The sequence below is a fragment of the Sorex araneus genome, chromosome 3 (genome assembly GCF_027595985.1).
Source record: "Sorex araneus isolate mSorAra2 chromosome 3, mSorAra2.pri, whole genome shotgun sequence".
Taxonomy (NCBI): domain Eukaryota; kingdom Metazoa; phylum Chordata; class Mammalia; order Eulipotyphla; family Soricidae; genus Sorex; species Sorex araneus.
Genome location: NC_073304.1, coordinates 20,775,403 through 20,794,514, shown reverse-complemented (window position 1 = coordinate 20,794,514; position 19,112 = coordinate 20,775,403). Strand labels below are relative to the sequence as shown.

The following is a 19,112-nucleotide window of genomic DNA, read 5'->3' as shown; positions in this document are numbered from 1 at the left end:
ACTACTAATCAGACAGGTCAAAGGAAAAAAATATAAATTGATGTGCTTCTGTGATTAACTTTTTATCTCAAAAAGGTATTATTGGGCTAGCTGACATGTATTAATATTCCTAAGAACAGTATTAGATGAGGGTCACAAACATTCAGTTCTACATTCATTCCTTCATTCTACAAATGTTTTCTGATTACCCACTACATATCAAGAATTTCTTAAAGGTCCTGCAAATACATTTGCATATAAGATTTAGTTTCTAAATCAAGAAATTTAGATAATAATGGAAAAAGGTGAAGAGGAAAAATAAATTTATGATTGTGACCTAAATATATAGGTAATATAGTTAGTAATTCACCAAATAATTTTTCTAATTATTGTAGAAAACATAATATTTTAGTTATCATAACTACTAAATTTTAAAACCAATATATTATTAGAACTCCTAATGAAACAATGCACTGTTTGAAGTTTTGCATCACCAAAATATAAACTCTATGTATTTAATCCCATGATTATGGTTAATGTCAACCCAACAAATGTAGACCACCAACACTTTTCTATGGTTTAAGTGTTGAGTTGTGAATGAATAAAAGATGATCTTGAGATTGCTTTCAGCATATTTAATTTTATGAACTATAAAATACTTTACCAATTGAACAGTCTACCAAGTATATTAAATCTGCTTCTTATAATACCATAAGAAGTCAAAGGCCTTTATAATATTTGAGCACTAATATTATTACTAAGCATTTAAGATTTTATGGCTTTACTGCCTATAATTATTTCAAATTAAAACCATTTTGAGAAAAGTTATTGGAGAAAAAACCCACCCTTGTCCATTTTTCTCTTAACTTTTTGTTTTAGCTTTAATTTCTAGAGAAACTCTTAGAATGAGGTAGAAAACATTCTACTCCATACTATGTAAGTAGAGAGACATGCAAAAAAAAAAAAGGGAATACTGATAAAAGTAATAGGCGTTTGTTGTATAATTTTTAGTAGAATAACTAAAATGATTAAACGAGAATAATCACATGTTAGCAGAATTTTAATCTTAAATATGTTCACATACCCTTCTTATGCTTCAATTCTCATGAAAACTCAAAATACTAAGTTTAATCATTAGTATTTTTGTAGATGGAGGAATTGAGAAGCAAGTGACTTACTGTTAGATTAGTGTCATATTGTATATTGAGCCAAGGTCCTCAAACTAAAAAAATTTTGGATTTCCTCACACATTAAGAGAAAACAAAAGCCAAACAGTTGGTCAGATACTTCCAAAGGATCAGCAAAATATAGGTGGGGGAACAATAAACATTTTATTCCCCTCCAATGTCATCACAGATTACTGAGGTCACTGTACTTTCCAAATGGCCCAGATAAATGTAAGGAATAATTTACCTAGTGAGGTTTTAACACTCCCAATGACAATCACTTGCCTATACAGTACAAAAGTTCGCTCCACTAGCATCTTTACATTTCTCACATTCATGAAATATTCTATTCTTAATCACTGTATCACGGTATCACTGTCACCCCATTATTTGTAAATTTACTCGAGTGGGCACCAGTAACATCTCTATTACACTCAGCCCTGAGATTTTAGCAGCCTCTCCTTACTCATCTTTCCCAAAGATTGGAGGCTCTTTCAGGGTCAGGGGAATGAGACCTATCGTTACTGTTTTTGGCATATTGAATACACCACAGGTAGCTTGCCAGGACTCATTATTTAAAGTTTCCTTACTTTTCTCCTATTTATTAAAAACATATGAAGGAAAAGAATAAAACTAAACCCAAGCCACTCAAATTTTTACCTTTTGTTAAATAAATAAAAACAATGTGAAAATATTAATATTAATATGTTGCACGTATACTTTCATATATTATCAGTCTTTCATATACCCATCCCTGTAACACCAGAACATTATGTGGTTTTTGCAAATATGAGTTTTCTGGCTGAATAATATTTCATTACTGGGTAGTACCATTATTTAGTTTTCAATTCTTATAAATTTTATTATAAAATTAATTATAAAACTAATCATATCTTAGAAAAAATGAAAAAAAAGAAAGAAATGAAATTATAGCCCATTATTTACATAAGTTTTGCTCACTCTCATTTTTCATATATCATGACTATATATTATCATTAAAGCACATGAAACTTTATATCTTGAATTTCTTTCCGGTAACTGCATCTTTAATTTGTTTTCATTAACTATGTATTTTTCAGAACTATAGTGGCTAGTTCGATATAAATGATACAAGTTATTTTCAAATAATATTCCTTCTCCTTTTCTATTTAATAATAAATTTCTAGTAAATATAGCAAGTATGTAGTCTTGACACTCATTAACTCAAAACTTACTTCCTAACATTAGATTCCTGCAAATAAAATTAAGAAAAAGATTAGACAGCCTTTATATTTATTTTGACATTGGTGAAAACAACGAAACTAATACTGTTGTCTTGGCTACAAAGTTAAAATGGTACCGTAAAATCCATTTTCTGTGAATGAGAAATATAATTACATTTAACTATGTTACCCATGACTTTATACATCTAGGTCGTATCAAAATTGAAAGAGCAGTGACCACTTATTTATTCACATTTTGCATTTTTCAACTTTTTGGGGGATTTCAGGTCTGTATTCACATACCTTTCAGATTTCGTTAGCTTATTTTCCCTTTGACTCTTAGCTCAAATATCTTATAAATCTTTCTGGAGCTGCCTCCTTTGAGAAGTGATCTGAAATCCACATCAGGATATTGTAGTAATTCTGACAGAAAAAAAAAAAGCCCCAACTTACCGTTTCTAAGGCATTTACACGATCCTGCAAATAAAGCATAATAAACAATTACAAAACCAACATTACTAAAATAATCACAAAATACTTAATTTTTAGATTTTCTATTTATCTTCTAATAGTAATGATTAATTATAAGAAGGTAAAAAATGAAAACTTCCACCCAGGATGAACTCACTAGTTATAAAAGAATCACTAATACATTTTTCTTCTTAGCTTATGTTAGGGCCACACATTTAATTGAACAGTAAAAATGATAAATTCGAACATAGTTACTAAATTGAGTATCTTTATACCTCTCCCATTAAAATTTATTTATCTATTTAAGAATCTATGTTACAGATAGATTTGAATATATGAGATGCAATTAGAAAATTGCTCTCAATGTGGTACAAAGCACAAAGTCTGATCAATTAAGAAGGTTAAAGTTCAGACATAAAAATCAACTTTATTCATTAACCAGTATATAGGCAATTGAAACAAGGCAAGAAAACAAATCCAAATGTTATAGCACATATTAAATTCTGAACTTAGAAGGTGTTCACAGAAGGATTTACAAAAATACTTTTTTAAAAGATTTGGGTCAGGGTACGGGAACTAGCTGGAAGTGCTGGAGTGTATCCATGGCATACTAGAGGTGGTGCTTTTGCTCTGTAGCACTGCGACATCAGCACCATCCCCCTCAACACCACTGGACCAAGGAAAGAACCATACAGTCCCACGATCAGGCTGGCACCAGGAGTGGCCCCCAGGCCCACTGAAACACCGGGAGTCCTCCCACACCAACACATTTGGATCAGTGGCAATAGTAATTAAAATATTAAATGTAGCACTGTAGCACTGTCATTGTCATCCCGTTGTTCATCAATTTGCTCGAGCGGGCACCAGTAACGTCTCCATTGTGAGATTTCTTGTTACTGTTTTTGGCCTGTGGAATATGCCATGGGTAGCTTGCCAAGCTCTGTCACTCGGGCGGGATACTCTCAGTAGCTTGCTGGGCTCTCTGAGAAGGATGGAGGAATCGAACCGGGGCCGGCAGCAATGCACGGCAAACACCCTACCCGCTCTGCTATTGCTCCAGTCCTCAAAACACACTTTGCCTAAGATCTTTTAAACGTATAGGGGTCAGAGAGGTAGTACAGCAGCTCTGCATGTAGCCGACCCAGGTTTGATCCGTGGTCTCTATATAAGCCTAAGCCTGAGCCCACCAGCAGTGATTCCTGAGTGTAGAGCCACGAGTAAATCCCCAAACACCACCAGGTGTAGCCACACCCCGAAAAAGAAAGGAATAAATAAATAAATAAATAAATAAAACATTAAATGATTAAGGAAAAATACATGTATTTTCTTCCTCAGGCGAATAGCTAGTCTTCGTCAAATAAAAAGAGCTATCTTGAAGAGGGAGTCTAAAGATGTTGAAAAGGGAAGTCATTTGAGAAGGGCTATTCCCCTTTCCTTTTTGCGATACTCAGAAGTTGGGATCTGCAAAATCTCATTTTGTGTTTAATGCAACCAACCACCCATCTGAAGAGGGAGAGGTGCTGGGGGTGGGGTGAGTCTGAACTGGTGCCAGCGCCCTTAGCTCAAGTGTCATATTCTCTACCGAGGAACCGCTCAATCTCCTGACACTTGTACGGACCAGGAAAGGAAGTGGCCCTCTCCTCCATTCTCCCAGCCTTGCCTAACACGGAGGACACTTGGAGGACTTTGGCAACCCAAACCCCAATCTCTGGTCTGGGAAATTAAATGGAGCAATTCAACCCTTTAAACAGTTGACTGTGTGGGCATGAGTTAAATGAATATATTATGCAAAAATCATCCCGTAGCAGACTGTTTTCAGCAATATAATCTGCTTAATTGCATTTTGTTGACATACTTGCAAGAACCTCACCCTCGCCCCCACAATTTTCATAAAAAAAAACTGCTGTTTTGCTGGTGACTTGTATACTGTCACATTTGACTGCTTCATAATAAATACATATAAATGCCTCAAGGGGGCTTTGATCTGTTGTTACCAGGCAATTTATTCACAATGCTTCTTGGACAAAACCATTCAGTAATGCTTTATCATTCTTTGCAGATGGAACAGCCCTCATCAGAGACTGAAACTTACAGAGCCTTTGAGAGACAGAAACAGCTTTCTGGCAGTATAACATTTATATGAACCCTCTTCAAAGGCCCAAAATATTTACAACAACTATTTGGGCCTATGATTTCCCCATACCATGTATTTATGGGCTGGTATTATTCAGAATGAGTATATTTTTATATTCTGCCTGTCTTAATTTATATCTCCATGTTTGGCTAAGATAGCATATAATTTATGTATTAGTGTTTGCATTTGACTTAAATATTTTTTAGAGAACATTAAAAGAAACACAGACTGTCATGGGCTGAACGTTTGTGTTCCCGAAAAATTCTTGGGTTAAATCCTAATTCCCAATTTGACAGAATTCAATGAGGGTCCAGCTTTCCTGATGAGATTAGTACCTTTATGGGATACAAAACATTGGCTTCTCTCCTTACTTATGTGAAGGCAAAATACAAGATGAAAGTCATCTAACAAGGCTTTGCCAAGAACTGAAACCACCTTACTTTGATCCTGGATTTCTTACCTTCCAGAACTGTGGGAAATACATGTTTACAGTTTAAGCCACTCAGTCTATGGTAGCTTGTTACAGCAGTTCCGAGCTAAGATTCAGGTCAAATCTATATGACTGAATAGCCTGCTCCCTCCAATTCCACTTTATTAAAATATAAGAAAATAATGACATACCATCTCACACCAGTGAGAATGGCACCATCAAAAATAAAGAGAACAATTTGTGTTGGTGAGGATGTGGTAAAAAATAAACCCATTCACTGCTGGTGGGAATGTTGTCTCATTCAACTCCTTTGGGTGAAACAGTATGGAAAGGTCTCAGTAAACTTAAAGTTGAGCTACCCTATAACCCAGCAATTCCACTTTTGGGTATCTACTTCCAGGACAGAAAAACATTCATTCAAAAGGAAGGATGCACACCCCTATTCATTGCAGCACTCGGTACAAAAGTTAAGCAATGGAATCAACCTAGACGTCCAGCAACAGATCAGTGGATCCTGAAGATGTGGTATATATGCACAATGAAATGCTACACAGCTGTAAGGAATAATTGAATCATGTCATTTGCTACAACATGGATGAAAATGGAAGCTATGTTAAATAAAGTGAGACAGAAGAAGGACAAATAAAGGATGATATCATTTACATGTGGTATTTGAAGTAAATGGATGCAGAAATACAACGGTTTGCAGGAGAGATGCTTAGATCAACCTTGACACCAGAGCATATGGAGGATAAGGAAAGAAATAGAGTAAAAAGAAAAGGGAGAAAAGATAGGTGAGAAAAGATAAGGGTCAGGAATCAAGGGGCCCTGCTACGTTGGTGATGTTAAGAAAAAATAGAGCTAAATGTCTAAACCACAAAGTCAACAACACTGAAATTGCAAGGCCCAGATTTTAAGAACCAGATTTAAAATGTGACTGTCAAGATGGTGGGTTGGGGCTGAGGTGGGGCTGGGGGCCAGAGAGAGAATCTGGGCACACTAGAGGAGGAAACCGGACACACTGGCAGGACCCGTGATAGAATTTCGTGTGTGAAAAACCCAATTACAAATAACTTTATAATTCCTGGTGCCTTAATAAAATAAAATCTTGAGAAAAAAGAATCAATAAAGAAGAATCTATTTCCATGTAATTTGTTTGTATTATTTATCTATAACCTATTTCATTCCAAAATGATACTGAAGACAGCCTTTAATATAACAGAGATAGCTAAGAAAATTAGAAACTGAGAAATTCAATTCACTAGTCTGCATTTCAATAACTCAATTTGCGAAGTAAAATCAACTAAGAGGATACTAGTCACTGCTGTAATTTAGTAAGTTTGTCTTATTAATTTGTGAGACTTACATTTTAGAAAAGGTCCTATAGGATCTCTATTATTAAAAAAGAAATATTTTAGCTATCTATAATGAGGTAGTAAACTGCTTAGAGCTCTACAGATCCCTTTATTACACTGTCACAATAGGATACATACTGAATTTATGAATGAACTCAGGCAAATTCATTACCATCAGTGGAGATGGGCAAATATTTGTAGGCTGCTACAAAATGAGCACTAAATGGGTTGTTGGTACCAGAATTCAGGATCATTGACAATTTATTTTACTCATCTGGGCCAAATGAAGTAGTGCCATAGAATTATCCAGTTCATCTAAGATAAGAATCAGGAGGTAATATAGTTCTAAATCATCAGTCATGTTGCTTCATGACCTTATCACAGTAATATAATATTTTCTAAGAAGATCTTTAATAGAAATAGTAATATATGACAAAGGATAATCCTAGTATAAAAATATGCCACTCATTCACTAACCCTTTCCAAATTGTCTGGAACTGATCTGATGGATATACAATTTTCAAACAGAAAACTACAGTGAGCGCTCACTCTCCTCACTGTTTCTCCCTCCAGGAAGGAGAATCCAGTAGCCTCACCCAGAGCATCACTTCTTGACTTAGTTCATGTTCTTTTTAACTCTGCGATTCACATTACTGTTTTTCTGCTGCCTCTTACATGAAGGTTATCAAATGAAATGTAAATACGCACCACGTGCTTCACTGTACTTCCACATGAAAATATAGTTAACATTGCAGCACTGTTTACAATAGCCAGAATCTGGAAAAAAACCCGAATGCTCGAGAACAGATCACTTGGCTAAAGAAACTTGGTTACGTCTACACAATGGAATACTATGCAGCTGTTAGAAAAGATGAAGCCATGAAATGTGCATGTAAGTGGATGAACATGACTCATTTCATGCTAAGTGAAATGAGTCAGAAAGAGAGGGACAGACATAGGAAGACTGCACTCATTTGTGGAATATAAAGTAACAAAATGGGAGACTAACACCCAAAGATAGTAGAGACAAGGAACAGGAGGATTGCCCCACGGCCTGGAATCCGGCTTCACATGCTGGGGGAAAAGGCAGTTCAGATAGAGAAGGGAACACCAAGAAATGGATGCTTGGAGACCCGCCAGGGATGGGAGGTGTGTACTGAGAGTAGACAGTAGATAGAATATAATGGCCACTTAATACCTGCATTGCAGACCACAACACACTAAAGGAGAGAGAGTAAAAAGGGAATCTTCCTGCCAAAGAGGTTGAGGGGGGCAGGGAGATGGGGGAATGTGGAAGGGATATTTGTGAACATTGGTGGGGGAGAATGGGCACTGTTGGAGGGATGGGTATTTGATAACTGTATGAGTGAAACATAAGCATGAAAATTTGTTAAGTCTGTAACTGTATCTCATGGTGATTCATTAAAAAGTCATAATAATAATAGCACTGTAGTACTGTTGCCCCATTATTCATCGATTTGCTCGAGCGGGCACCAGTAATGTCTCCATTGTGAGACTAGTTGTTACTGTTTCTGGCATATCAAACACGCCATGGGTAGCTTGCCAGGCTCTGCCGTGCGGGCAGGATACTCTCAGTAGCTTGCTGGGCTCTCCGAGAGGGATGGAGGAACTGAACTTGGGCCAGCTGTGTGCAAGGCAAATGCCCTAACCGCTAAAAAATTAAAAAAGTAAAAACAATAGAAAATACAGTTAATATACTTTCTCTCACCCTTACTAGTAAAATAAACTAAAAATAATTTCCAATGTATTTTTGTCAAGCTTCAAAATATTAAAATTAAAAAAGGAAAAGTACATTATTGATTATTTTAAAAAATGCCTTTCTTATGAAGATAAAAAACAACAAATAGATCTCATTTCTTACAATGAAAACAAAATGGAGAAAAATTACAACAATGTCCATCTGAAACCAAAACAGCTTTTCAACATATGCCTAAGTTGGCTATAAATATATCAAGTGACTCAACAGTCTAGACATAAAATTATCTATTAAAGATCAGTCATTGTACACTTAAGAAAAACTTTGGGGAGGCAGTCTTAGAGCAACTTTTAGTGGCTTCCTAGTCAACCACCACTGGATTTAGCACTCATTAGATACCCATAGTCAATCTTTGGTAACTAACTCCACTAGCTGCTTATGTACCTGTGTTATTTTGGACCTGAAGTACATTAGTTTGAAAAATAATGGGACGGGAAAGAAAACATAACAAGGCATCAATATTTTGTCTAAATAGTTTATTTTAATGACCAAACAACACTCCCACCCTGATATTTTAACTTACCAAGAGAGCCAGCTCGAAAGGATGTGTCACTTCCTATGAGAGGAAGGATCTACTTAGTTCCTTTCATCATCTGCTCTTGACTTGGTACATAGCACATTCCTGATAGAATCAGAAACAGACACTACCATAGGCTGTTAGAGGAGTCAGTGTGCGTGACAATTCTTATTTAGTCTCTCATCCACGACCACTGTCAGGAGAGAGACTCAGGGGCCTTGTTCTTCTCTAGCTTTCTTCTGCTACATTTTCAGATGGCTGCTTTGGTTTATGATCCTACTTCTCATGAGGACAACTGGTCTTTAGTTTGACCAGGAAAGGCTCAAGTTATAGTTAATATCGGAGTGGGATGGATATGAGTTTACAGGGCGGGGAACACAATTTGTGTTGAGAAAACAGACCAAGAGAAAGAGATGGAATGGGATCCCTATTGTTACAATAGATTTCACAGGAAAATACAGTCTGAGAGGCAAACTGAGATTTTTCTTCAAGTCCCTGTATTTATTACTTGTCAACTTCAAACAAAACTACTAACAAAAATATTCAGATTCATTTTTCTATATTTCAGATCACAGTGAAAGCAATAAAGCTTTTTAAAAAAAATTTAAGATTTTTTTTAAGATTCTTCTTTAAAGTACAAATTCAATATAATGCAGAAGTATGCATCTGTGTCTTAAAGAATACAGAATTACATTTTTGGGTAGAACTTGCTTAAGTCTACAGTGAAAGTGTTGATAAAGGTAACAAAAATTCAGTGAACAGACTGGAGCGGAAAATCATTTGTGGCTAATATAAAGCTTCTAACGGTGGTTGGGCAATGCAAGTGCCAACCAATTTCAAAGAACTGACCATTTCCCTAAAAAGATGCAGGGACAGGAGTTGAGGGAGAAAGTCAACACCCAGAAACCAGCACTCTATTTTTTTCCCCAAAGATTTACATTAAAAAAAATAATAAAGTGTTACCTCCAGTTGTGAGGCTAGTCATATATCAACCGAATATGCTCTGTTCACCTACACAAATCAAGTGCAGCTGTGATTATGGCATAATTTATGATCAGGCATGTGCCATGCAGAACTTGTAGAAAACAATAGAGTATACTTTCTTTTTCCTTTTTTTTCCCACTATATGATTCTGTCAGTTACCAAGTCTCACCGATCTAATGAGATTCCCTAAGGCTCACATATCCTTTGCTTACCCCAAGGGGACATACATTCTGAGGTTTTCTGACAAAGATGGTTACATAGAATCCCACATAATCATAGAACCCTTTGACACAACCTCCTTCCCCCCAAATATTTGAATTAAGCACTTGACTATGACTATTATGGTTGTCACATAGCTGGATCATTAAATGGATGGTACAAGCAAGGAGTTTACCTTGGGAAGTAAATTGCTTACCTTTGAGTACTTCTAACAATCCAAATCCCAATATACACAGAGTTATTGACTCAATTTTTTATTTCAGGAATTCAAGTACATGAACTGTTACATTAGAGACTCTCATTTTTCTCTCCTCATTCCCAAGTTCTTTTCATGGGGTTCTACTTACAATTCTTTTTCACCATTTTAAACTAAGGAGAGGCTACTGAGGAGGAAAATCAAGACAAACAAATAGATGATTTCAGAATAATCTATTGGACTAATATGAATTAGATTTTACTTGCTTGCTTCAGTTTGACTAAGATCATAACTACTACAGATTTAGATTTCTTAGTAAACAAATATAGGCAGTAAGGAAAAAAGTTAAAAGAACATGATCTGTACTCTGCTAATCAGTGGTGCACTCACTATTCATTATAGCAAAAAAAAAATAGGGGGAAAGACTCAAATTATTTGTAGTTGTTTTTCTGCAAAGCATACCTGAAGACTAACTTATCTGAATCTTCTAAAATAAAGCAAATTTTACTACTTCAATTATCCTTAACATTCCTACCTATGAAATACTTAACTGCTTTTTCTTCAAAATGAGCTTCATTCTGATTTTTCATTGTGGTCTGACTAGCATCTTCCCAAGGTGGAATTTTAAACAGTAGCTTTGGCTGTTTAGAGAGATGTGAGTAAAGAAAAAGAGTTGGAAAGTTCTATTGTCTTAATTGAAAGCATTAAGGATAGTAGTAGGTATAAAATACACTAACAGAATTGAAATCATTTCAAATAAAGTTTCCAATCTCAAATATTAGAGACAATATCATATTGTACTTTAAAAATGTACATACACACATTGCCTTACCCAACTTCAAGCAACAGGTTTTAGGGAAATCACTGAAATTTGAAGCACATTACTCTTTCTTCAGGATTACAAATGAAGTGGTAACTTATTTCAACACACCTTCAATTTATCTTACTTTCAAATTCACACTGGGAAGTAACTAATCTTAAATCTCATCACTTATAAAACCAAGGAATAAATAAAATGGGATACTCCTGGGCAATTTCAACTATTAATAAAACTATCTTCATACTCACAACCTTACCTGTAGATAATGGGGCACCAATGTGTGTGGTTTTCAGAATTCATGGACGTCTGATTGTTCAAAGTTATATTTTCTATTTTGAAAATTACTTAAAAGTCACCACCAAAAATTCATTCTCTGAGGGATAATTTTTAAAGTTTCCTTAAACTATCCCCTGTCCCCCTCATTCAAGTTCACCTCCTGAAAGCAAACATTCTTGAGATAGAAAGCATTTCCAGTGGATCATTCCAAGACTTAGGTCAGCAAAGTAAGACAGTGGGTCAAACCCAAAGCACTGCCTATTTTTATAGGTGCATAAGCTAAGAACAGGTTTCAGATTCTTACTTCTTATATTTTTTTGCAAGTGAAGCATCCTACCCACTGTACTATCTCTCTGGCCCCTCTTCATATATTTTTATTTCCCTAAAAAATAAAAATGAAAGGAATAACTGTTTCATGACATGATAAAATTACATAAAATTCAAATTTGTTTTCATAATCTTTTACTGAACAACACTCCCTTTACACTCATTTATTCCTTTAATTCATTCTTGCATTCCTCCTACCTAATATTTATTGAAGCAGACTCTAGGTAGGGCATTGGGTACACGGTTACCAACAGGGGAGTTTTACCACCAAATGGCCAATTCATACTTTTTAATTAAATTGATTAGTCAAATCAATTCATTCAAGGGACCATATGTGGTGTTTGAACTAGGATTGGCTATGTGCAAGATAAGAATCTTAAAGCCTACATGATCTCTGGCCCTGTTTAATTTATTTGTTTGTTTGTTTTTACTTATTATTTTAGGGGCCACAGCTGGCAGTGCTCAGGCTCAGGGGTCAAAACTGGGAGTACTTCAGAGAGCAAAGACAATGTAGGGATTGAACCAGGGTTGGTCACGCACCATGCATGCACTTTAGCCCTATACCATCTCTCTGCACCCCTGACTAATTTTATTACCATCACATTCTATTTTTTGCATGTGGTGTAGTCAGGGAATACACTGGAAAGCTGTTCTGTTGTGAAAGTTCTTTTCCAAAGTTACATATGCCAGAACAGCATTTCAGAACCTTATTTTGAACAGATGTCAGGTGACAGTGTAACAAAACACACACTGTACCGCAATAAAATTTAATGCTCCAATGAAATCACTATGGGTACTCTTTTAGATTTATTTCTCTATATAATAAAAGGAGTTATATTTTGCCATATGCTTTTAAGTAAGTTGCAATGCCTTCTTTCTGGGCTTGACAGTAGGCCAGCTGAAGCACAAAACTCAATACTGCTGGGGAATATCAGAAGAAAGGATAATAGAGAGCAAAGAACTAAACTAAATTAGCTGTGATTTTGAGCAGTTAAATGGCACCTCCATTGTGCTTGGTTTTGGTCTTTTCTTTGTTTTAGAGCCAAACCGTGGTTTTATTTATTTATTCATTTATTTGTTTTCCATGGTCTTTCGGCCACAACCAACCAGTGGAGCTCGGGGCTTACTCACTCCCTGTCTGTGGGGTGCAGGGTCACTCCTGGAGGCGGCTCAGGAAGCCATATTTGGTAGCAAGCATTGCACTACGGTTCCTACGTGTAAGTCCCCTAGCTGCTGTGCTCTCTCTCTCTGGCCGGGCACCTCTACTGTGATGATTTCTCAACTCTTATACATCCGGGCTAAAGGAGTTCAGATGCATCACTGAGCTTGTCAAAACCTCTCCGGTGGAGCTGACCCCTGTTTCACTCATAATAAATGTATTGAAAATTTTTCTTTTCCCTAACAGTGAAAAAGAGAACTAGAGATCCAAACTGGAAGCAGTGGAAGGTATTAAAGGCTTGGAGGGCCCAGTAGGCAATATTTTTCCATTTTCTTTTATAAGTACAAAAATATTGTTAACGGACATTAAATGTTATTTACTATCAGGCTAATAAGTCTTCACACTTTTAAAAATAAAATGTTAAACTTCTAACAAATTAAATTTAGGGCCCTAAATTTAATACAAATGCTCTGCAAGAACTAGTATTCTTCAGAAGCAAATACTTAAAACCAAAATAATTCTGATAGTGATGAAAAGACAAAAAATATAAGATGCTTATTGGTTATTTTTTCAGCTTACTTCAGTTTTATCACTTTTTTCCCAATTTAAAATTTATGCAAATTGTTTTCAGTGTTGCTTTTAATTTTTGCCAGAATATTTTGAACCTGGTTTAAAACTGAAATTGAAGAAGCCTGAGGAGGGCTTTAATAACAAATTTCTTCAGTCTGTTTATTTAAAACTTGATGACTAAGCAAAAAGAAAAGGTACAGAATGGAAAAAGAAAAATGATCCTTTCTCCTTCCTAGAAGTGTTCAGGATTACTGGATTATTCATAATCAAGTACCAGCAATTAAAATTTTTGTTCACATGTAAATGGCTCTTTCTCTCATTTTAAAGCTGTATAAAAACTCTATGACGTGTAATTATTATTATTATTAATGTCTCCAGTAAGGCCTTCTTACTTAATGCACATTCTAAAAATTATTTAGTTTCATATTTTAGGAGGTAGCAAGTGAATATTTTGCCAAACTAAGCGCTTAATTATTATGTTTGCTAAAGAATCATTCTTATACGAAGAAAGAAATGAAAAGAAAGAAAAGTCGGGAACAAAAATGCATAAGTTCTGTTCTTTGCAAGTTCACGAGGCATTTCAGAGTACTGTTATAGAAGCCAGACAGATTCCAGCACAGGTGCAAACCCTGCCTGCTAATAGCTGAGCAAGCTATGTCCATTTGCTTCTGTATCTGTTCAATGAAAACAATGTCTACTTTAAGGAATTGTTGTAAAGACAATATTCATATTTTAACACAAAATGTACCACAGAAGTCATTCAGGGAAGTATTAATATAAATCTTTAACAAGTCAGATGGTGATTTTTATCTTCTACTTTGATGCAGAGACCATTACCCCTTGATGTCAATTTATTATAATCTTGATGGGAATTAACTGTTAAGCAAGTATTTTTTAATATATTGAAACACAGTAGTAAGCTCCAAGATCCTAAGCAAGGAAACTACTCTAAGTTTTTGGCTTATATTCTGGAAAATGAACCAGAGATGGGGATGGGAGATAAGTTTCAAAGTGAGAGCTATAAGCTATTTCCAGTAGTGTCCAATTAATGCTTAGCAACTCAGTTTTGGTTTATGAGTCCATCCAGACTGTTCAACTAAAAATGTATTTCTGCTGAACATTTGTTTCTAAATCTGTTGTAGACTAGTCTTTACCCAAAGGGTTACTTTCTGTAACTGTTAACCATGGAAGAAATACAAGAGGAGGTGGAAGACAAAATGGAGACCATGATATATTTAAATAGAATATTGTGTCCCACTAAATATCACTAATCAAAACCCTAAACCCCAAATGATAATATTAGGAGGTGGGCATATATGGAATATTTCTATTATGAGGATAGGGGTCCCATGAACAGGACAGTGTCCTGATTAACAAAAGAAACTTCACAGCACCCTCTGCTTTCAGTTTTTATGAACCTGGCAGTAGAGTGTCATCAGACACTGAATTTTTTTGGAGCTTTTACTCCCCAACTTCCAGAATTGTGAGAACTAAATGTTCCATGTTTAAACCAGTTCTCATATTCTGGTTCCAGCAGCCTGAATAGACAAAGACACATTGGTTATCTGCCCCGAGTTAGCGTTGATGAGTTGAGATGAGGGATGTGACGAGAAGAGGAGACATACAGGGCAGTGGTGTTCAAGTAATTAGAACCTGTCTGGATTTGATCACGCTTTACTTTTCTCATTCAGGAACCTATGAAGACCAGATGCCTATATCTCTTTAAACTCTGTAGCCCAAATGAAGTGGTTGCAAATTGTAAGGGACAGTTGAGACTCTGGAGAGATGACACATCTCCGCAGCAAACTCAACACTGCAAAAACATCATAATGTGCATAAATGGTTCTCATTTTCCACAAGAGAACATACGCTGCTGTTTGCATTAGCTGGAGTGCCTATGGAGCATAGCGCTCCGATGCCAATAAAGGCACTAAGAATTGCTTTTCATGAAATCAGCTGCAAAGAGGATAGTGTTTGGAGACACAAAATAATTTCTTCCCTTGTGGGAACAATTTACAAAAATCTGTAAGGACGGTCATTATCAAATTATTGAAAAAGCTTTGTGTCACAGGGTAAAATCTGGGAATTTGAGTTTAAAGACTGTACTTGTCTTTGTTGTTTGTGTTTGCTTTTTTTTTTTTTTCATGTTCCTATGTGGCATCTGCTTTCTTCAGAGGCCTTTTTTGGAAGTTTGACTCAAAGCACTGCAGAGTCCTTAAAATGTGTGCTTTGCATCATGTGAGCGCCTCAGAACCGATCTTGTTTGGATTTTTGTTGTCAAGAGAAAATGATCTACTCTAGTCGGTCAATTTCCATATTTAGATGTAAGACTACCCCATTCTTTGGGTAATCTGTCTTCCAGTTTTATTCTGTCATAAATTTGGAATTAAAATTAAGTTGTAAATTTCAGGTAAAATAGGGTGATAAAATTTAATGATCACTAAAATTTTGAGTGGAAGCTATTTTACTGAGCCCGGCTGCCTGCTCCCTAGAGACTTCTTGACATAGTAAACGGAAATGTGCAAATCTAATTGGCTGAGACCCCTGCTTAACCCCGCTGCTGCCTACTAACATTTATCTCTGCTGAGACCTCATATGAAATTAAAGAACATGGTAAGTCTCCTCACCTTTTGAGAAAATAGAGATTTTAATGAGTCATTAAATATCCTAGTCCTGAAAGTGGCCGTGTTACAATGGCCCTCTATGCTTCACCATCACTCATGTTTTGGTTTGCATAGTTCTCCCCCGCTCCCCCTTTCATCATGTCAGACAAAGAAATAGAGAAACTCAATGACAATCTACTTTTTCAAGAATGCACCTTGGGAAGAGTAAGCAGGTATGCGGTATATTTCCACTTCCAGCATTACAACTTTTATCAGTAACCCCAGGGATGAACGGGAGACTGCGTTCTTTTCCAGTTTAATAAAAAGTTTAATAGTCAATCCCAATTTATCAGTGTATTCAAATCAGGACTTCTGAGAATGCACTTTATATCTCCTAAGCAAGTTAGAATTTCTGGGGAAATGTAAGACATGCTTTAACCAACTCTCTTTTTCTTTTTTTTCCCCCTGGCAATACAGGGACAGAACACAGTGTCCGACTACACCTCACATTCCCTGCTAAAGAAACTCGGGGAGTTTTAGCTGCCTTATCCCTGGACTGCTAGCCACACTTGGAAATCTCCAAAACCACTGTGTGGCTTCAGGGTACAAGCTGTATTCTCTACTCAAGCAAGACACACAAAACCGTGGAAATTATCCAGTTGGTGTGTGACTAGCCCTGATTATCACATGGCTGTTTATTGGGAGAACTGACATCTCCAGGGACTAGATGTTAAAATACTGTACTGTCAGCATCTTCCCAGGGCAATTTATTTGCCCTTCAGTCTTTTGTCTCTGGTGGTTTTATTCCCCCCCCCCCCCAGTTTAGCTCCAACAATGTGTCTGCCACTCCACACTGAAATTCTTTTCCCTATTATAAAACTCCTATATTAATATGTATTAGGTTTGTTCCTAAAGAACAAAGAAATGGAGATCCCCCCTCCCACGCCCCTCAAATTTGTGCTGCCATAAGCTACTCGTAAGCAACTGAAATAAAATAATGGCTGAAGGAAAGATGGTCTTTTCTGCTCTGCTCATTTCAAGGCTTTTGCCTAAATATTGCTAGAGTGATAGAACCAGAAATCAAACATCTGCCCAATTACTGCCCAAAAAAGGTCTAAAAAAAATCAAACCTTTCAAAAGGATGGTTCAAGAATACTTTTAAGAGCTATTTAGAGAGAGAGGGATAATTCTTTGAAGTAATTATGAATTATATAAAAAATAACTTGTTGGTAATATTGCTCAATATTTCTGAGGGCATAGCTAAAGGACAGCTTTTGGATGTCTCAAAATAAAATATATAACTTTTTAAAATCAACTTTTTTTTAAATTAAACAAAGTGTTCAGCCAATTTCTAATGAAAATCTTGATACAAAACATTATCTGGAATACCGGTAATAATACAGTTCGTACAACGAAAATGTTTTCATTTTACCCTTTAGTTAGATTGAACCCCCATGTAATGTATCAGCCATGTAAAATCAATTTTATTCCTGCTACACTGTGATTTGTTTGACACATTCATTCTATTTAGTGGCTGTGATACTGTTTAGGTTAAATCTGACCATAAGCTGAATTTAAAATCCTGTGTGCTCCTACAAGGAAGATGGTGTAACAGATGGGGAGAAAACAGAGAAAGACAGAAGGAGAAAGATAAGAAATGAATGACCTCCGACATCAGGGGCCTGGACTGCTAAAGTCCTACTAAGCTAGCAGCTAGCTTCAGGTCTTGCACATGTATTACATGCAAATGAACAGTCGTGCATTGTTAGTAAAATGGAAGACCTGTCAGGCACAGAGTTTCACATGTTTCTTATCATTGTTAATTTTTCCACTAGTCCTAGAAAACTAGAATTGTCATCATCCTCAATTTATAGATATGGGGAGTACCCCAAGATGACCGAAAAATGACCCAGTAAAAGGAAAATGCATAGGGAAAAAAAATCATGTTCAAAATGTCGAGTTTTATGCCATTTGAAAAGAAAAAAGTGAAATGCTAGTAATTTGGCGTAGTAAGAGGGGTACTTGAGTCTCGAAGACACTTTAATGGCTCGGATAGGCAGCATTCTGACGCTTATCACAATTAAGCACAGCAGTCTTTTGTTGGGCTTGGCTTCAAAATTTGGGGATTCAGAAAATAATATGAAAAAAAGCAAGACACTGAGGAAAGGGGAACCAGATAGGTGGATAATTTCTTTAAAATGTTAACAAACAAGCAAATAAAACAATAGCAGCAGCTCTCACTACCACTTACGAGGTGTCAGTCACTGAAGACTTTTCTACTAAATTGAAAACACGTAGATTACCTTTTGTATCTATTTAAAACAACTTATCTGCAGCGGACTGAGGAAGGGATTTGCCTGTGTCAGTGCACTTGGAAACCCACATGCAGACAGGACTCTGACGACACTCTAACTTTTTAGAAGAGCAGCATTCACTGTCACTGCCAGTGAAGGTCAGACACAAAAGAACCCCAAGCTAGACATTGTTAAGTTACAACCTGAAAAGCTGGTAATTACCAGCTACATGAAATATGTGCACACCTATTGTTTGTTATTCTTCAAAGACTAAAAGTACTCTCTGATGCCTGCCCCAATACCATTTTATACTTTTCCTTACTCACCAATGCTTAGCACTCCTGCCAAGGTGATCATTATCAAACTTTTATTTTAATACTACACTTGAACAGTGAGAGAGAGAGAGAAAGAAAAAGAGAGAGAGGAGAGAGAGGGAAAGAAGAGAGAGGGAGAGAGGGGGGAGAGAGAGAGAAAGCAGGACAACAACAAGGGAGTGTGTGTGTATATGTATGTGTGTATGCATAAATATTGAAGTGACTGTCCCAACTCCAAATTTTAAACATAAAATGAACTCTAGGATAGGAATGACCATGTTTGAACTGGTAGACTTTAGACAAAACCAAGAATAAGCTT

The 19,112-nt window shown here is 36.2% G+C and overlaps 1 protein-coding gene across 1 annotated transcript in view; it reads right to left on the bottom strand.

Annotated features, from left to right (window-relative positions):
- CEP128 (centrosomal protein 128) overlaps nt 1-19,112 on the bottom strand; it is a 465,435-nt gene that overhangs the window by 58,673 nt on the left and 387,650 nt on the right. Inside the window, exon 21 of the mRNA XM_004610293.2 lies at nt 2,801-2,824. Coding sequence (XP_004610350.2) covers nt 2,801-2,824 — 24 coding nt within the window. The remainder of the gene's footprint in view (nt 1-2,800; nt 2,825-19,112) is intronic.